The sequence below is a fragment of the Nothobranchius furzeri genome, chromosome 5, assembly GCF_043380555.1.
Source record: "Nothobranchius furzeri strain GRZ-AD chromosome 5, NfurGRZ-RIMD1, whole genome shotgun sequence".
NCBI classification, from domain to species: Eukaryota; Metazoa; Chordata; class Actinopteri; order Cyprinodontiformes; family Nothobranchiidae; genus Nothobranchius; species Nothobranchius furzeri.
Genome location: NC_091745.1, coordinates 55209533 through 55229241, shown reverse-complemented (window position 1 = coordinate 55229241; position 19709 = coordinate 55209533). Strand labels below are relative to the sequence as shown.

At 41.4% G+C, this 19709-nt stretch overlaps 1 protein-coding gene across 1 annotated transcript in view; it reads right to left on the bottom strand.

The window, feature by feature from the left end:
- Positions 1–1677: 1677 nt before the first annotated feature.
- The window catches only part of LOC107378930 (DEP domain-containing protein 1B), a 40706-nt gene continuing 22674 nt past the window's right edge, over positions 1678–19709 (bottom strand). Inside the window, exon 11 of the mRNA XM_015949422.3 lies at positions 1678–5184. Coding sequence (XP_015804908.1) covers positions 5020–5184 — 165 coding nt within the window. The 3' untranslated portion in view covers positions 1678–5019. The remainder of the gene's footprint in view (positions 5185–19709) is intronic.

Sequence of the window (19709 nt, the reverse complement as noted above, 5' to 3'; positions counted from 1 at the left end):
ACTGGCTGTGGAAAATGTAAATACACAAAATGTACGATGCTTGACAAGGTGAATACATTTTCTTGTAAATCAAAGTCAAACCAAAGGGATACTTCTGGATTCTTTTCTATACCCACCGTTTATAAAACCTGGGCACAGTTGGTAGCACTGTTGCATCGAAGCACGGAGGTTTCCAGTTAGAATCCTGTCTGTGGGAAGTTAGCATGTTCTCCTGATGCATGCATGTTTTTTCTCTGGGTAATCCAGCTTCCTCCCTGGCAAGCTAGACTAAATAAATAGATATTTAGCCTGGCAACGCTCCATTGACGGTTCTCGGTTGTGGGTCAGGTTCTTCCATTGTCTCTCAAATGATCTCCGCATGCTACTGGAACACAAACAACGTACTCACCGCAACGAATGTCGGCAAACGAGGCAGTCTGCTGTTGAAGGCGAAAATACGTTTTTTTCTAAATAAAAGATTTGAATACATCTATCTGCTCCCAATTCTAATAAAACCCAAATCACAATAGTCCAAATAATCTAAAATTGATGTAAAAGCTGTTTCAAACAAGCTGTCGCCATCTTGTTCCACTCCATAGGATCATCTCGCCCAACAAACCAATAGTGCTAGGAGCATTCCACAAAACTGATAACACTGTGATTGGCCCACCATTGTGGAGAAATGACAGCGCTCTATCAGTTTGATAATATAGAGAGCTGTTTGGCCTGCCAGAATGCTGCTAGGTGTCGCAGAAGTTCCAATTGAGTGTTCCTAGACCAAATTTTGCAAAGTAAGAATTTGGTCTAGTTCACTAGGCTAGCTTCTGTCCACACCACAAACATGCATGTTGGGTTGGTAGGAAACTAATTATCCCTAGGAGTGAGTAAATAGTTGTTCGTCCCGGTGATGGACAGAATACCTGTCAAAGTTGTCTCCTGCCTCTTGCCTGATGACAGCTGGAGACAGCATGGCCCTGCAACCCTACTGAGGATGAATCAGCTTAGGCTCTGTCCACACGTAGCCCGGTATGTCTCCCTAAATGAAGACATATTTCTATGTTTCGGCCTGTCCTCCACAAGAAAATGCAAATTTACACAACAAAAACGACCAGTGAAGATTTGTGTTTTCTTCGTGTTAAGTGTTTCTGTGTGGACAGAAAGAACCAGTTTTGGGTTTTGTCTGACAAAAAAGCTAATGGCACATTTGCGACCTGTGTTTACACTACAACATGGATACCCTCAGAGCTGTGCTTGCGTTATCAATCGCCCAAGTGCTCTTGTCTGTTTTTACAAGCAGAATTGCTGCTACTTGTCAAAGACCACAGGTGAAGGACGAGGTTAAGGATGGTTATTGCCCGCCACCTTGCTTTTTCCACATCTAAGGAAGGTTTCTCAGCAAAGAAACCAATGCAGGTTTGGGGTCAGACCGGAACACACTGCAAGCTGGTGGGAAAACTTTGAGCAGGAAGACTAAATGGATAGGCTTCAGGATAACTACTATCACCTACAGGTCTTACATGCATATGAATGTGCTTAAGGCCCTTATGCCCTGTGGATGGAGAATTTTCTAAAAACGAGGTGGTGTGGACGTTTTAGTTTTTTTGGGAGAGTGGATAATCGTTTAAAAAAACTTGATAGGTGTGGACAAGGCCTTAGATAATGGATGAACATGAAAACAAGAACACAAATACAAGAATGTTATGTTAACCAATTAGTTTTAATACAAAAATTAGCATTCACATGAATTGATTTTTTCCATAAACTATAATGTCTTGTGCAGCAATTCAAGTGTAACAGTTCTTCCAGCATTAAAGATTATTTATGAAAATCACATAAAAAACACACTTTTAAGTCTCAAATTAAGGGAACAACATGATTAATATGGTACAGCAGATAGTAAGACCAAAGTGGTTGCTCTGATAATAAAAAAAAAAGTTTTTGATCTGAAATATGTACCAGTGAAAGAAACAGTTCTTATATACAGAATAAAACCAACGAGTCAACACATAAAATGTTTGACTATAGTGCAGTGAGCGTAGAAGTCAAGTACGGTGTAAGAAATGGTTGTGAGAGAAAGGGATTCACCATAATCCAGTAATGATTTAGTCCTGTACCAGTGTCTCAAACACCTGATGTTAATGTTTACCTTTCTCCATAAACTGTTGATATGTTCATAGCCTCTAAGTGTGGACTCATCATTATCCCAAGATCAAGCTGCCTAAGACCCACATGTTTACTATTCAAACCAAAGTATCAGATGAAAAAAATACACATTTGCATCAGATATGTAACTCAATACTACATGTTTTCTAATCATTAACACTGAAAAGCAATAACATCCAACTCATATAGGCTGATAAACTGGAAGACAGTTCAAAAGTATTAACTACTTAGGCTCTGCGTCTTAGCTCTGTTAAACACAAAAATAAACTTGTCTCTATACAAACAACGTATTTAGAACAGTTAGTAAATAGTTACTGTTTCTGACCAAAATTTAGAATTTATAGATGACGGAACAAAAAACATATTTCAGCGTCAACGGACAGTAAAGTGTTTAACCAGATAAGGATTAAAGGTGAATGCATTTTGAAAATGAAAAAGGTTGACCTTTTGTTGACCTTAATAAATGCTAAACTTTGGAAGAGCAATGCTGGAACCTTCAGGAAGAAGGATGTGCCATCGATTTCACCAACATCCTTATAAATTTAAGTGCTTTGCTATAAAAAATGAATAACCTTTGAAAGTGTATTTATAAGATATGTTCAATCAGCTGTGGCAAATGTGGTGCTGAACTGCATCGGACCCCAGGGCTTAATTAGTCAGGACCATCTTATTGATCAGTTCTGACATTATTAACTCTGCTTTTGATACAGAAGAGTTTCTCTTATCTGGAGGCAGTGAGGATATCAGAGCAGATATGCTGGACCTTCGTTTACTTGCAATACATTATGACGTGTATAAATTACAAACTATCATATGTTGGTAAGTGGGTTGAAAAAGAATCAGGGTGGCCACTCTGTTAGGTACACCTTACTGGTAACGAGTTGGACCACTTCTGCCTTCAGAAGTCTTAGTTGTTCAAAGATTCAACAAGATGTTTCAAACCCTCTTAAAAGGTTCTGGTGCGTGCTGACATGACAGCATCACAGCTACATGCATAACAATCTCCTGTTCAATCACACTATAAAGGTTCTGAACTGGATTGAGATCTCGTGAACTCTCGTGAGTCCAGTTTTCCTATTCTAGAAACCAGATAGAGATGATCTGAGCGGACTCCACATTCTGACCCACCCATCTGAATGTTGCAGCTGAGATCCAGACACATACGACCAGGAAAAACTTTTCCAGTTTCTTCTGGTCCAGCTCTACGAATCCTGTTTTCTTGTTTTTAGCTGACAGAAGAGACACCTGGCGTGGTCTTCTGCTGCTGGAGTTCATCTGGAGCAGCTGTTGCTCTGCAGACTTTGGTAGGATCTGGGGGTTATCTGAGCTGCTATTGTCTTTTAATAATTTAGAACCAGTCTGACCAGTCCCTTCTTACCTCTACAAGACATTTCCATCTAAACAGCTGCTGCTCAATTGATCATTTCTTTTTCAGACCTTTCTCTGTTAACCCTAGACAACCCTAGTGTGAAAATGCCCCCTAATGTTCAGTTCGAACTGCACAAAACCATCTTCAACATGTCTAGATGTTTTAATATATTGAGTTGCAGCCATTAGCTACGCATGCTGACAAGAAGTTGAACAAGTGTACTCAATAAAGTAGACATGCACCGAAATGAAAATTCTCGACCGAAACCGAAAATGAGGAAACCAAGGCCGAAAAACCGAAATAAATTATAAAATGTTTCACTGGACCCCACTCATGTACATTAAATAACATATAATTAAGAAATAATAATAATATTAAATGTACAGTCTTATAACTGAAACGCCTGCTGAGAACTAAAAAATTAACACTTTAAGCACCAAAGTTGCAATATTACGTTTAACGAGCCACAGCAGCAAATATAATCCCTCACGAAGTTATTACTTTACACCAAAAGATAGTGGAGATGTGTAACTTCAATCTGAGCAACAGTTTTTGGTGTTTCTATTGATATTTTCATAGTTTATGGAGTTTCAAAACTGCCTCAACCCCCACCCACCCCCCGTCAGAGACACACGACTGAGGAGAGGAGACGAGCGGAGCAGAGCACACAGAGGGCGAATATTATCAATTATTAGAAGAGAAACTTACAATGCTGACAGATCTGTTCACTGTTGACAAAGCTCTTTGTCTGCTAATGGCTGACTGATTCTCACCCTCTGATTAAAATGTTGTTTCCTCACCGCAGTTCACTCGTCCAGTGAAAAAGAAAGTGATGCTGCTGCTGTGCGCAACATCAGAGAATCTGCATACTTCATGTGGATCACACATGATACAAAGCTTAGTTTACCATGTTCTGGACATGGTGGTTGTAGAAGAATGGTAAAAACACCGCTAATCGCAACAGACGTAGCAGGAACGTAAAGGAAGAAGAAAAAAATCCAGGCAGACGCAGTAGATGAGAAACTAAAAAGTGTCACACAATTGAAATGAATATCCAAGCGATCTTAATTAAACAGCATTACTAAAAGGGGAGAAACTTTACTTTTGAAATCAAAATCGACTGTTGTAATGAAGCAAAGAACAAGTTGCCAAATAAGGCGGAGCGAGATAAAACAAAACGGAGTTCGCCTGACGGTCTGTTTCTACTGTGTTTTCGAGGTTTTGACTGAAAACCGAAAACTCACTTTTGGGTCATTTTCGGAGACCGAACTTTTGGTGCATCCCTACAATAACGTGGCCAGTGAGTGTATGTCACCTACTGGCTGCCCAATTAATAATAATACAACTGTGTTGGGTACTGAGTACCAATGTTCCAACATAACTCCACCTACTCGCATAGAGAAGGAAATAATATAAGCAGGTAAAGACTCAGTATTGTACACATTCTTCCAGCTAAGTGAGGTTGCAATGTTTACAGCTTGAAGTAAAACAGTGTCGGTTGTTGCGCATTATGCCCTAAAACTCCAGCTCCTCTGAAAAGGTTGGAGGGGTTTCTTGAGGTTGAAGAGCATGAGATGAGGTTTGAGTCGTGGGGTTTTCTCTGGAATGACAGCAGCTTTGCTTTCCTCAGTGGGAAATCTTTCATGGTAGACCTTTGGGTAAGACCTCTGGAACTGAAAGATGAAAAAGAAAATTATTTAACAGCAGATATATGCAAAATCATAAAAATAATACTACATACATTGTTTGGTCATTTTGATGGTCACCAGAAGACATCCCATTTAGATTTTAGTTTAGAGAGATGAACTCTAAACATTTTTGCTGTTTTAAATAAAAAAGGAGACTCTACGTGAGATGCATCTTTAAAGATAACGTAGAATCTGATTTTTTTTGTCAAATGAACCAACAAAATTTCTGTTCCAGTACAACCTTTCCAAGAGCAGACATACAGTATAACACATAAAAAAGTACAGGCTGACTGGGCATGCAGCCACTTCACAGCTCTCCCATTTGTAGCTAATGAATCGGGGGGGGGGGGGGGGGATGGGCATATTCAGACAATCACAACATAATTGAACATGAGGCAGGCGGGAGGGTGCAAGAATCCCCATGCAGCCGAGGGAGTCATCAGTTATATCTGTGCATCCTCCACTGTCCAGGAATGGGAAGGAGAGTTTAGGGGGCAAGGAGAGCGTTGATAGAATGTGTGTGTGTGTGTGTGTGTGTGTGTGTGAGTGAAATGTTGTGTGTTCATGTGTTGCATCAGTAATAAGTGACATGGTGAAAAGAACTGTTAAATTCTCTAGACTACCATTATTATAATTGTTATGATTTTCTTTGGTCAAAAAGTTGTTAAATTAAGAGTTTTTTCTACATATTAAATGTTAAACTATTAGTGAAAAATAGGGGTGGGCTTGAATAAGCTTGGCTTCCGCCCACCCCCTTTCGAACATGCCTACAACAATGTCAGCTTGATTTATTATTGATTTATCTTGTGAGGTTTATTATTGATTTATATCCTGTTGTTAATTGTGATGTTATTGGCATGTTGGAAATAAATAAATAAATGATGATGATGCGTGGTGCATCAGTAATAAGTGAGTCCGTGACCTTTCTCCCAGTTCAGTCAGTGACTCTCATAAGATGTGGTATGAGTTCATGGCGAACTGATCCAATGAGTTCACATGCCCATGTGTGGAATGGGGGAGGAAGGGGCAGAGCAAATATCCAGAGGGATTATTGAAAATCTTCAGCCTTCAAGGCCAAGATCAGGGAGCCAAATTCAGATAACAGAAATTGTTTTGGAACAGCACAGAGATGAGTTTTCCTCTACCTTCTGTCCTTTTAGCCGTCTAAAGGCTGCATCCAAACAGCCACATTTAAGGGGGTCAGTTTACAACAAGCCAAGTTGAGATTTTCTCCCAAATGGTTTCCATTCTGCATATGAATTCCAAAACCACAACCAGTTTGCTGCTCAGAAAAAAAAAAATTCAAACATTGATCCTATTCACACTATGTTCAATATCCTTTTCCCAATTTTCAAAGACATTGATAAAAGCACACTACTCATTTTTTCCTTGGAAGTCATTATTATTATGAGGTCATTATTTCCATGTTTTTCCATTTGCATGAAAATCTGCACCTGACCTGATTTTGAGTTAATATTCAGTCCTTGACTTAAAGAGGTTGTCTTTGTATCAATGAGCAGCTGTTTCAGACAAAACCACTGTATCACCATCATTATTGAATCTGCTACAGTGGTCAGGCTGACTCATACCCACTAGTAATTGAGCTACATTTGAGTTACCGGGTGAGTATGTTCTCCTCTAAAAGAATCACAACCTATTTTTATCTATTTTTGTATCTCAGACAAACTAGTAAAGCTCCTAATTTTAAACCATCACTTACCAAAGACCACTAATCAAAATCACTGCCTTAAACAATCCAGCATAACTATTTGTCACTTCCTACAAATACAGATGAAACATGGAATTATGGAATATTGTGCAAAAGTTCATTTGTTTTAGCAATTCAACTTAAAAGGTGACACTAATATATGAGATAGACCCATTCCATGCAAAACTTGATATTTCCAGACTTTCTTTGTCATAATTGTGAGGATCATGGCTTACAGCTTATGAAAACCCCAAAGTTAAAATCTCAGACAATAAGAATATTGTGAAAAGGTTGAATATTTAAGGCTCAAAGTGTCACACTCTGGTGGAACCATTAGCCCCAGAGGGCACTATTGGCAATAAAAGTGTTAAACGGTTGCACAATCAATGTACAGTTATGGTGGACAAAAACAAATGGTTTTGAATGGTTTGATTAAAAAATTCATTGAATCATTTTTGACTGATTCAAACTTTTGTTAAATGCGTGCATAACAGCTGAACTCTAATGACACATTTTACTGGTGCACAACGTGCGATCATCCGTGATCATAGTCACAGATGAGGAAGAAGGAGAAAATTTTATAAAGACAAAAAATTTTGTAAAAGGCAAAAGCGGTCCAAAGTTTGGGACCATTTCAAACTCAAAAGAAGTGAAGACACGTCAAGTGTCTCCACAGTAACACAGAGTTGTCTTACCATAACAGCACAACTTCAATCAAAGCCAATTAAACATGAAACACCCAATGTCTTCAGCCAGCCTTCAATCAATCAATCAATCAAAGCTTTATTTATAAAGCGCCTTCCGCAACCCTGTCAGGAAGCCCAAAGCGCTGAACATGGTTCAGCTGAAGGTAAATATATTGAATATATCAAAAATAAAAGCAATTCAAATTACAAAATACAAATTACAAAATAGGTGAAACATTCTAGTACAGGACAAATGTGTAAAACAATGGATTGAGTGAACCAATGAAAACTGTGAAATAAATTCAAAATAAAAGAGGGCCAAAATCAAACATGTTCTGGAAATGCCAAGCGGAGGAGGTGTGTTTTTAGGTGACTCTTAAAAACTGGCAGAGATGGGGACAGCCTAACTGAGGGTGGCAACTGGTTCCAGAGTGACGGTGCTAGGACTGAGAAAGCCCGGTCCCTGCGAGTACGACACCTAGAAAGAGGGACAGCGAGCAGGCCTTGGTCAGAGGAGCGCAGAGCGCGTGATGGGGAATGTTTGTTCAGGAGAGTGGCTAGATAGGGGGGACCACCACCCTGGAAGAAATGATAAACAAAGACGAGGATTTTGAATTGTGAGCGATAGCAAACCGGAAGCCAGTGCAGGGAGGTCAGAACCGGACTGATGTGGTCCTGTTTCCTGGTCCCAGTCAGGAACCTGGCTGCGCTGTTCTGCACAACCTGTAGGCGACGCAGTGATGACTGACACAACCCTGCATAGAGAGAGTTGCAGTAGTCAAGCCTAGAAATTACAAAGGCATGCAGTACCCACTCCAGGTGGGCTCTCGACAGCATATGCTTGATTTTTGCAAGGCGTCTCAGGTGAAAGAAACTGGACCGGATCACACAATTGATGTGAGCATCAAATTTAAGTCCAGCATCAAGTTTCACCCCCAAACTGGTAACAACTGGTTTTGAGTAGAGAGAAAGAGGGCCAAGATCAACATAAGGATCCACATTCCTGCTGTTGGGGGGTGAAAAACAATGAGCTCTGTCTTTCCCTCATTCAGATGTAGATAGTTGGCCATTAGCCAAGACTTCACCTCGTTAACACAGGACACAAAGGACTGGATAGAGTGACCTTTCTCCTGACACAATGGAGAGTAAATCTGGCAATCGTCAGCATGGAGATGGAATGATAGGCCATGTTTACGAAAGATTGACCCCAGAGGTAGCAGATAAATGGCAAACAAAAGAGGACCAAGGATCGATCCCTGCGGGACCCCCAGTGGAGCCCCTCCCAAGATTAAAAAACATCACCCAGTTTAACGCAGAATGTCCTGTTGTGGAGATATAATCTAAACCAGTCCAGAGCAGACCCTTTGATCCCAACCCATCGTTCCAAGCAATCGAGTAGAATCGCGTGGTCAACTGTGTCGAAGGCTGCTGTCAGGTCTAATAACAGAAGCAGCACAGATGTTCCCTGATCTAGTGATAGATAGATGTCATTTAGGACCCTCAGTAGAGCTGACTCTGTGCTATGGCCAGACCTGAACCCTGATTGAAAAACCTCGAACAGATCAGAATCAGCTAAAAAATGTGAGACCAGTTGCTGATAAACAACTTTCTCAAGCAGTTTTGATGTAAAAGGCAGGGTAGAGATAGGCCTGTAATTTGCGATCACAGAGACATCAGCACCAGGTTTCTTCAGGGTCGGCCGAATAACTGCTGCTTTCAAAGCAGCTGGGACAACACCTGTGCTGAGGCTCCCATTGATAATTTGGCCAAGTGATGGGCCAAGACACGGAAAGGCAGCCTTCCAGAGACGAGGCGGCAGAACGTCAAGTGGAGAGCCAGATGGCTTCTGCCTCGCAACAAGCTTACTCAGCTCAGAGTGTGAAACAGTATTGAGGGAGTTCAGGGTGGGTGGTGATGGAGGAACTGGAACAGGGTCAACAGAGTTACCAGAAATAGCTTGTCTAATGCCTGATACTTTATGAACAAAGAATCTGTGAAAATCTTCAGTTTCCAGCAGCTGTAGGAGACATGGAGCTAGGCTCTTGATACACCAGAACAGAATTAAATGTTTTGTAGAGAATCCTGGGATTCTTGGAGTTAGTTTTGATGATGTCTGCAAAATATGCAGTTCTAGCAGCCTTCACAGCATCCTGATAACCAGTGATGCACTGAACAACTCACGCGAGACCTGTAGGCCATCCTTTTTCCACTTTCTCTCAGAGGATCTACACGTCCGCCTACAAGCCCGTGTGACATCAGAGAGCCAACGCTCCCTCCTAGGCCGAGACTTGCAAAGCTTGAGAGGGGCAACCACGTCCAGGACCTGATTACAAAGTACATCAAAGTGTTGTGAATAGTGATCAATGTTAGATGGATCTGGGTTAAAGGTCTCTAACCTTACAGACATACAGTCCACAAACTTTGAAATAGTTTCTGCATCCAGGGCTCTGAACCTAGTAGCTGGAGCTTCACACACAGGGACAGGACATGGCAACGTAACATCACAGAGTATAGGAGAGTGGTCAGAGAACACAGGAGGCAAAGTCACAAGGTTCATTACAGGGAGACCAAAAGAGAGAACCAGGTCCAGGGTGTGACCCTTGGCATGAGTTGGGGATGATACCCATTGAGTCAAATTGAATGAATCTAGCAAATTCAAAAAACCTTTAGCAAGCACATTGTCAGGACAGCAGATATGGATGTTAAAATCACCAAAAAATAGGACATAGTCATATTTTAGGATGCAGTCTGCCACAAGATCACAGAAATCATTAAGGAAGTTAGAGTCAGTCTTTGGAGGGCGATAAATCAGCACAACGACACACGGGAGGATTGACACACGGGAGGTGACATTGCCTCTCCTCTATTCATTTTCAATGAGATGTGTGCAACTAAGCGATAATCATGGGTCTCCCTCCTGCTTAGCAACTCACGAAAAATGTGCACGTGAAATTTTGTGCTTGTGCATGTGCTGTGCACAGGCGAGCCAGTGATGCGATCCCAGAAAGCTGAACTGTCACTGGGACAAGGACCAATCAGCAGAGGATTCATTGACTGACCAATGAGCAGACAGGATGCTTCTCTGTACATCTCAGTGCAAACATGAAGGAAAAAGTTAATACTTGCCGTCGGATTTCCCAGAGCTTTAAAACATTTCTACATTCTGACAACTTTTTATTTATTTATTTGATGGCCACCCTTGGGCTTTTTACCACTGGGCTTAGTAAGTTTTCTGGGGGAAAACCCTGGCTACACTAGTAAATAATGGCCAATAAAACAAAGGTGCACACACGAATTAAACTAAAGAACTGAATCAACGAATAAAAGGTTCACATTGGTGAAGATAACTGCACTAATAAATGAAGAAGAAAAAAAGGACGTAAAGGGTCTATTTAATGAAGCTGGTGATCAAATACTGGTTTGGTTTGAACAGAATGTCTGAAGTGTTAATGTTTAAGGGGAAATAAATAAATGAATTAAAAAAGAGAATGATGGATGGCAGTCAAATGTGTGAAAAATCATCCAATGTGGTTGAATGCTAAAAAGAACAATGTGAAAGGTAAAAGGAGATAAAATTACCAGAAAAGGCACTTTTAGCTACAATCTCTGATTTGGAAAAAATAAAAAACTTTGTTGAACAGAGTTTGCAATGATAAAGGACAGTTACTTGAATTGATGTATAAAAATGGGTCTTATGAAAAGGTCAAAGTTATGTTTAGACAATATGAGAGCGTTGTTAATGATGCCAAGGAAGCACATGAATGTTTATTGGAGTTTTTACCCATTTCTGAAAGGGAAAAGACAGAAGTCTGATTTGAAGCAATGCTGTGTTTCTGACTGTGTTGATTCTGTAACAATATATTTGATGGGTATGGAAAAAAAAAAACACCAAAATGAGCTTGAAAATACAGATGACATGAAACCAAATGTAAGAATTTGCAAAATTTGAAAATTAACACTACAGTCTAGTTACCAAGATCTAAACATGGAACTCCCTTAACAACAGATGTGCTGCACAACAGCGCCTCAGAAGTTTAAAATAATAATAATAACAATAAAAAGTAAAGAAATGAATTATTTCACAAAGGATACAATGTATTTTTTGGAAGACATATTAAATTATGGTTTTGCAGAGTTGGTTCCTAAACGACTGTCTCAGAATCAGCTTTATTGCCAAGTACATGAGTGAGACTCATGTTACCAGAAATTTGCTTTGGTGGAATGATGCAGAAATACAGATGCCTCAAATAAGAGAGATTATGCATGATAAAAGTAGAATATTGGAGAGAAACATGGGGGGTGACTAGGTCAGGTCCGTATGGTTAAAATGGTTATCTGGTGTTCAGCAAACCTACAGCGGAGGGAAAGAAGCTGCTCTTGAGGCGTGAGGTTCTTGCACAGATTGAACTGAACGTCTTGCCCGAAGAGAGTGGTTCGAACAGACCATGACCAGGATGAGAGTTATCAACTGCAATGTCACCTGCATGCTTTATAGCCATGGAGGTCAGCAGGTAAAGAATCAATGGGAGGCTACAGCTGATCACCTTTTCCACTGAGCGTACAACACCCTGTAGTCTGTGCTTGTCCCTTTTCAGTGGCCCCCGCATAACCCACAGGGATGGCAGAGGTGAGGATTGACCAGGCCCCTACAATCCTGGGAATTTTATGAAGCCAAAAAAGTGGCTAAAATTGCAACTCCAACCTCATCTGCTAGGGGCTGACACCAGACGTGAGCAACCCTCATAGCCTCCAATGTTAAAAATGCTAATTTCACAGCAGAAATAAACATGTTTACAGCCTGGTAAAAAAAAAAAAGGTTTAAAAGATCTAGTTTAAATTCTTGAAAACTCTGAAGGGTTAAATTATTTGTAACTCTTCTAAGAGTAATAAAGTGCTTAAAATTCTGAATTATTAATGAGCATCAGAGTCACGTCAGAGCCACAGCTAGCGCTAGGAGCTAGCTCTGGGGAAAGGCCTCAGCCTGGGCCTCATGTTAACAGATGTTCTGCCATTTCCACACACTGAACTTTAGTTGCATCCTCTGTGTGTTCTTGTTTGGATGTTAATGGTGGAATTAACTGAACAAAGAGGGCAAGCTGTGGTATTTACTGCAATAACAGATCATCCAGTTTCTGCTTCATTTTTATCAGTAAGTAAAATTATATTTCTTTACTTCGTTTCGCTGGTTGAATGGGGAAGATGCTGTGTATTTAACATAACACTGCTTGGTTAAAGATGGGTTGAAATATAACGTGATGGTGGGGCTGGCTGGCTGACTGGGTACCAAAACTCGTAAGCCTTCGGGGCCTTGCTGGTCCACTGCGATCAAAGATACGTGAGGTGACCACTGCAGAGTTTTGTTGAATTTCGGTAATGTGCCTCTCCCTCTAGAAGTCTAGCTTCATCCTTGTAAAGGAAGCCCAGACAGGCAAGTGCCCGGCTTCTTCTTCTCGACCGGGAACAGCTGCTTCATGCAGGCGGCACGTTCTAGTCTCCCGAGGGGGGCCGAGATGCGCCATGCATCCGCCTGGCTTCCATGCCAGGCTGTCTTGCTACTTGCCGATGGAGCACTCTGATAAGAGATTACATACACACTATTACTCTTTGAGTTGATTTTGGAGTCACTTTACCGCATTTTTCTAGCTAAAAGCCCCTGAAAAACCTGTTAGCTTGAGTTAGCATGTAGCGACGACCGAGATGGAGCATGACCTTATGTTAGCGGACAGGGTACCCGGCTCTGATAGCAGTGGTCTGTGGCTCTGCCTTTATTTTAACAGTGCATATTATAGCTCCACATGTAACCAGCATGACTACAGCATCGCACGGAAGCCAAGCATATGTGCAGGTGGGCTACCTCGGAGCCCCTTCTTAGCTTAGCTAAGTTTGCTAGTAGCTACACGGAGTACGTTTACATGCAGCCAATATCCGGGTTATGATCGGGATAAGGTCGGTATTCGGGTTTCTGAGTTGATCAGAATAACCCGTTTACAAGCATAAACAGAAAGAGTTACCCTTAACTTGCATAACCCAATGTAAATGCGGACGTTGGGGTAGCGTCAGGACGTGTGGACTACGTCCAGACGCAATATGCGTCATTTCCGGTTCTTCTCGTTCCGGCATCCGTGAAAACAACATTTTTCCCAGTTCGGAAGAGATAGCGACCGCGTTTGTTTGCGCTTTAGTTTCCTCGTCACTCAAAGTGTGGTGCTGTGCTGCGACTCGCCATGGTGCTCCCAACTTGTTGTTTAATTACGGAGTTCTGGCACATACAAGACGTCTCGCTACTCAAAAGACCAAGATTCCTTGCGAACAGAGCATGCGCAGAACACACGCTTTGATGGGGATATCCCGGTATGCGTTTACATGACCAAACATTCGGGTTAGAAAAGGGTTACCCCAGGTGTAGTAACCGGGTTTTTAAAAAACCGGTAATGAGCATATCCGGGTTTCTGGCGGTGTTTACAAGGACCTGCGGAACCGGGTTATTGTGAATATTCGGGTTTTAAAAGGGTTACTGGCTGCATGTAAACGCACTGACTGGTTAATTTGTTCCAACCATAACAGCCCCACCCTCAGCTCCACTTCTTGTGACAGGGTCAAAATGGCGGTGGTGGGAACCTACTATTTAATATAAAAAACCTGGAATTCGAACCTATGGACAATATTTGTTCAGTATATATGTCGATGATTGACTCAATGACGGATGTGTAGAATTGGACCATCATCATGGTCGGCATTCTGAGTTTCTTTTAGCTGTCAAAGTAAGAACATCAACTGCTGGATCTTTTTGATGAGGGAGCTGATTTGAAGATGGTGGTCTCAAGAAAGTGGAAGGAGTCCACAGTTCATCAGGGTTATGTTGTCAGTGGAGTTGACACTCTATCTGCACCGGAGCGCCAGACATTCCAACTCCCTCTTCTGGCCACCTTGTCCCCATCTGAGATGAGGCCAATGAAGGTGTTGTCATCTGCAAACTTGACCAGTTTCAGAGAATGGTGGTTGGAGGTGCACCTGTTGATGTGGATGGAGAAGAGCAGAGGGGAGAGGACACAGCCTTGGGGATGCTGATGGTGGTCTGAGTGTCTGATACATTCCTTCCCAGCCTCATGTGCTGTCTCCTATTTGTCAGGAAGTGTGTGATCTACCAGCAGATGGGGCTGAGCATGTTCAGCAGGGACATCTTCTCCCGTAGGAGTGGGGCAGTCCGTGTCGAAGGCTGAACTGAAATCCACGAACATGATCTTAACATAGATTCCTGGGGGGTCCAGATGCTGCAGGGTGAATTGGAGAGCTAGGATGACTACATCGTCCACAGAATGGTTTGCTCTGCAGGCAAACTGCAGGGGGTCCAAAGGGGGAGCTTTGATGTTTTAAAGGTGGACAGAACCAGGTGCTCAAATGACTTCATGACTACTGATGTCAGGGAAATATTGGCTGCTTTGGGGACTGGGACTATAGTGCATCTGAAAACAATGCATAGTACACACTAGGGCTGCAGCTATGGAATCTTTTTGTAATCGAGTACTCTATCGAATCTTTTATCGATTAATCGAGTACTCTAATAAATGACCCTTTTGTGTTTGTAAACCATTATATCAAATAGCATGTTATAAAATATGAAAGACCTCTTAAAATGAGCAAGCAATTGCCAGTTATTCTTCAGGTTTTATTCAAAATTAGTTTTCAAAACTTCAGCACTTCAACTTTACTTCACAGTAAACAAATGCCTGTGCAAAAAAAGAAGTATACAACCTGAGCCAATTTTCCCCTCGTGCGAGAAGTAGAGCTGCGAGCGGCTGCGGCCCACACATCATCAGAACCGCTCACAGCGCATGCGCAAACATTGCTCGCCAGCTGTTTCCCTATTAACACACGTCCGTTTTAATTTCTACACTTTTTTTCTCACACAATAACAAGGATTGTGGAGAAAGCATGTTTGCCGTGGTCAGGGGCGTAGCACCAAATTCTGGGCCCTAGATACAAGTCTTCTAGGTGGGCCCCCATGCTCAATTGTTTAATATCTCTCTTACACATTTTTTGTCATGCTATAAGACAGGATAATAAATATAATCTTAGTTTAACCTCTATATTGAGCAAATACAAATGCCAGAATAATAAAAGTGAAATGCCCAGACTTCACATATAATTATTTTTATTTGCCAACAATGTGTTCAAACAAAAATCCTGGAATTTATTTTCCAGTAAATGCCCACTGACGGGTCTTCATGTTAGCAAAATCACTTATGAGATCTTTAAAGTCCAATCCAGCTTTCAATAGATCATGAATTAGGTCACCAAAATATACCTAACATGTCCTTTCAGATAAATCTGCTGCTAATGATTGCTTGTAAATTGAATAACTAAATTGTATAGTGAGCTCACCTTGTCTCATCTCCTCAGTGCTTTCTGGAGACAATGAGGGCCCTGCTGCTGCTGCTACTGCGTCTAAAGGGCCATGTGGTTCATGATGTTAAGCTTTGCTAATACAGATAGATTGCTAATACAGACAGATAGATAGATAGATAGATAGATAGATAGATAGATAGATAGATAGATAGATAGATAGATAGATAGATAGATAGATAGATAGATAGATAGATAGATAGATAGATAGATAGATGATAGATAGATAGATAGATAGATAGATAGATAGATATAGATAGATAGATATAGATATATGTGTATGTATATATATATATATATATATATATATATATATATATATATATATAAATATATATATATATATATATATTAAATACATATGACATGAAATAAACCAGGTTCTCTCTGTGAATGTAATGTACTCTAAATTGTATAATCCCTGCATTATCAGCCAAATTATAAGATTGTCCGTTTTCAAGATCAAATATAAAGAAATTTAAAATAGGCTTAAAATATCTAACCAAGTCAATAACAATCCTCTAACACCAGTGTCATCATGCTATACGAAAAACAGTGGCAGCTTCACATTCCTGAGATTACCACAAATCCATCGATACCAAGTTTGTCCTAGTCCATGACTGGGAAGGAGCTGAAATATCCACACAGAGTGAACCTGTTTTTACTGCGAGGTCCGCGAATTAATTGGCGGCGGCCGCCCGCGATAATAATTCTGATTAATATATATATATATATATATATTAATTAGTGTTTTCACTGATGACACTAATTAATTTATATTTGATCTTGATGGTGAAACTAAAGGCGTTTAACTCTGAACACCTAACATGAATGCAGCTTCTGAGAGCTGGCTAATATCAGCTAAAACTGTGTTCTGCTGCTGCTGGCAGCTGCTCACCTTCCTTCTTGAAAAACCTAGTCAATACTTGCTTCTGTTCTATTAACTTTTCCTCCTTTTCTTTTCTTTTCTGGAAGCCAGATTTCCCTTTCTTGGGAAAAGACATGACTGACTCTCTTGCCTCCAGCTCTGGCTGTCGGCATCTGCGATGTCTCATTAGCTGTACATGCAGCCGTATAGTGCAACCCCTGGTCGCAGGTGTGGACTAAACCACTTTGCACATTTTTAAGGGGTGATAGATGCCTCAGAGATTATTCAGTTATTATTTTTAAGGTGAAATTCTGTTTCTTAACCTCTTCATCCAGGTAAAGGGAAATTTATTAAGACATTAAGTAAGTTGGGGGAAAAACAACAACAATAAAACATTTTTATTCAAAGCTGTCTCAGGGCCCCTCCCTGCAGTGGGCCCTGGGTAAACGGTACCCTTCCCCCCCCCCAGTCCGACGCCCCTGGCCGTGGTTATACCAAATTATGCTGATCACAAAACATTTACTTTCTTTCGTTTTCCTCCGCCGCTCTCATAAATACCTGTGTCCAACTGCAGCAATCCCGGGGGACAACAGACATCAATAACAGCACAATAAAAAGTCTGACGTGTTGTGTAAAAACTGCTATTTTTAGCACATTTTTAGGTCCGACATGTTGCTATCAGAAGCACAGTGTGAGCTGACACTGAGTGCTACAAATGAAAAAGTTGCACAGTGTCCGCAGAATTTATAGCAGACCTTGAGTCCGCTTGCAGAAGTGACATTTACACTTGGATGTTTCCTGGTCAGGTGCTGCAGCATCGAGGATGTGGTGTTGTGGTAGGCTAAATCCATTTTAAAGTATTCACACTGGACTACGTTTTCCGCCTTACGACGTGAAAAATGGTCCCACACCTTTGACATTTTCTCTTTTTCGCACCCCACCAAGGTCCACATTGTCCGCCATGACTTAAGAGAAAGTTAAGTTACATTCGCTACTCGCGTTTGCATTCAGTGCAGTGTGTATGTGCGTCACTTATTTAAGTCCGGGTGAAACATGACCCTGGGCGGTTGCAAAGCCATGAATTAATTAAACATGAACTAAACAAAGCCTCGAGGCAGAGAATTTGACTCAAGGCTTTTTTGTACTCGAATTATTCGAGGTACTCGAGGAATGGTTTCAGCCCTATTCCACACACAACAAACACAACGACTCCCTCACAATAGAGGTTAACGACACATCAGGGTTTGGAGAGGCGGAGTACCCACAGTAGTTTTGGCTCGTTAAACAACAATAAACAGCTACAGCTTATAAACGTAACTCTCTCATATTCCAGTTAGAATTGACAAAGCTCCTCGGATGAGAAGCGAAAGTCTTCAAGAAACCAAACAAGCTCAGTTGCCTCCATTTGAACCCTTTGGATTGCCATGATTACCATGACCTGGATGACTGAGAACCTTCACCAGCATAATACATACTACATTCCACATCATGGTTTTTACCACTTATGTAAAGGAAAACTACATGAAATTTTAGATTTTGGAGCAAATTTTAGAGTAACCTTTCTGGATGACAAATTTATTCAAGATCCAAATATTTCAAATTCACTGACTGACGTACTACTAAGATTGAGTCAAGAACCACTTGCACTGATGTCTGATAATAAATCAATGTGCTATCAGGTCAGAGCTGCTGGCGAACATTACAAATACATTCTTAGGTAAGTATGGTGGCTTCATGGATTTTTACAAAAGAAGTCGCAGAGTCCAGAATGACTGTTCGTCTGACTGTTTCATCCCCAAGCTGTTCCTGTTTTACCTTAAAGGGATCCTATGCAATTTATTCCTTTTCTTGAACCAGTATGTGCTAAAATGACCCTTTACATGGTTAATAAAATGCTACTTAGACCTCTACCACCCTCTGTGGTTAGAATACAAAATTTGTACTGAACAATAGTGTGGCGGGCCGCCACCCGTGGAGCTGACTTGCCTGGTGTAGCAGTCAGTGTTGTTTTTGGTGGGCATCTTAAGCCTTTTTTCCAGGTACACTACTCAGCTTAAAACATCTCTGTTCAGCGTGGTTTGAGTCAGCCCATCTGACCCCAAAAGTCCACTATCTCTGCTCCGGCACGAACTCCACAGCAAAATCGGTCCTGTTGTAGTCAATCAGAGCTGTTCCACTACTGTGGCCGTGCGGCGCAGTGCGCTGCCCGCCGTTCCGCCATCCGGTAAAAATAGGATAGATTCTATTTTTGCCAGACGCCGGAGCACCTCCGCAGTCAATGGACAGAAATCACAACCGCTCAACAGGAAAAGGAGCAAGCACAGCTTCCGTTATTTCACAATAAATCGATGAACAAAAAGCGTTTTTTGTTTCATATGCACAGGTTTAACAACTTTTAACAACTATCAATTGTGGTTGAACTTTAAATGCACAAAAATAAGCCATAAATACAGTTTCCACTATCAAAGCAGTCGCCCTTTGTTGACCCAAACACTGCTGATCTCTCAAAACAAATGATGGGCAGATTAAACAGTTCATTTCGATGCTTCTCCCACACAACGGGTGTTTGGATCTAACTTCCGCGTTTATTGCTCGGACTGTATCACAAGATCTCGAAAATCCTGCGCATGCCTGTTTACGCACCTCAGGTCTCCGCACCGGAGCGGAGCTGTTGTAGAGCGGGTACCAGTAAAAATTGAGTTCGGAAGCGAGCGGCTGCGGAAGGCGGGGGCGGAGCGGAGGTAGTGGAATTTTGAGTGTAGTTGTGTTCCCATGCCAGTTCCATGACAAAAAGTGGGTGCGCCCCTCATTGGTGCGGGGGGAGGGGGACGGGCAATTTTTACTC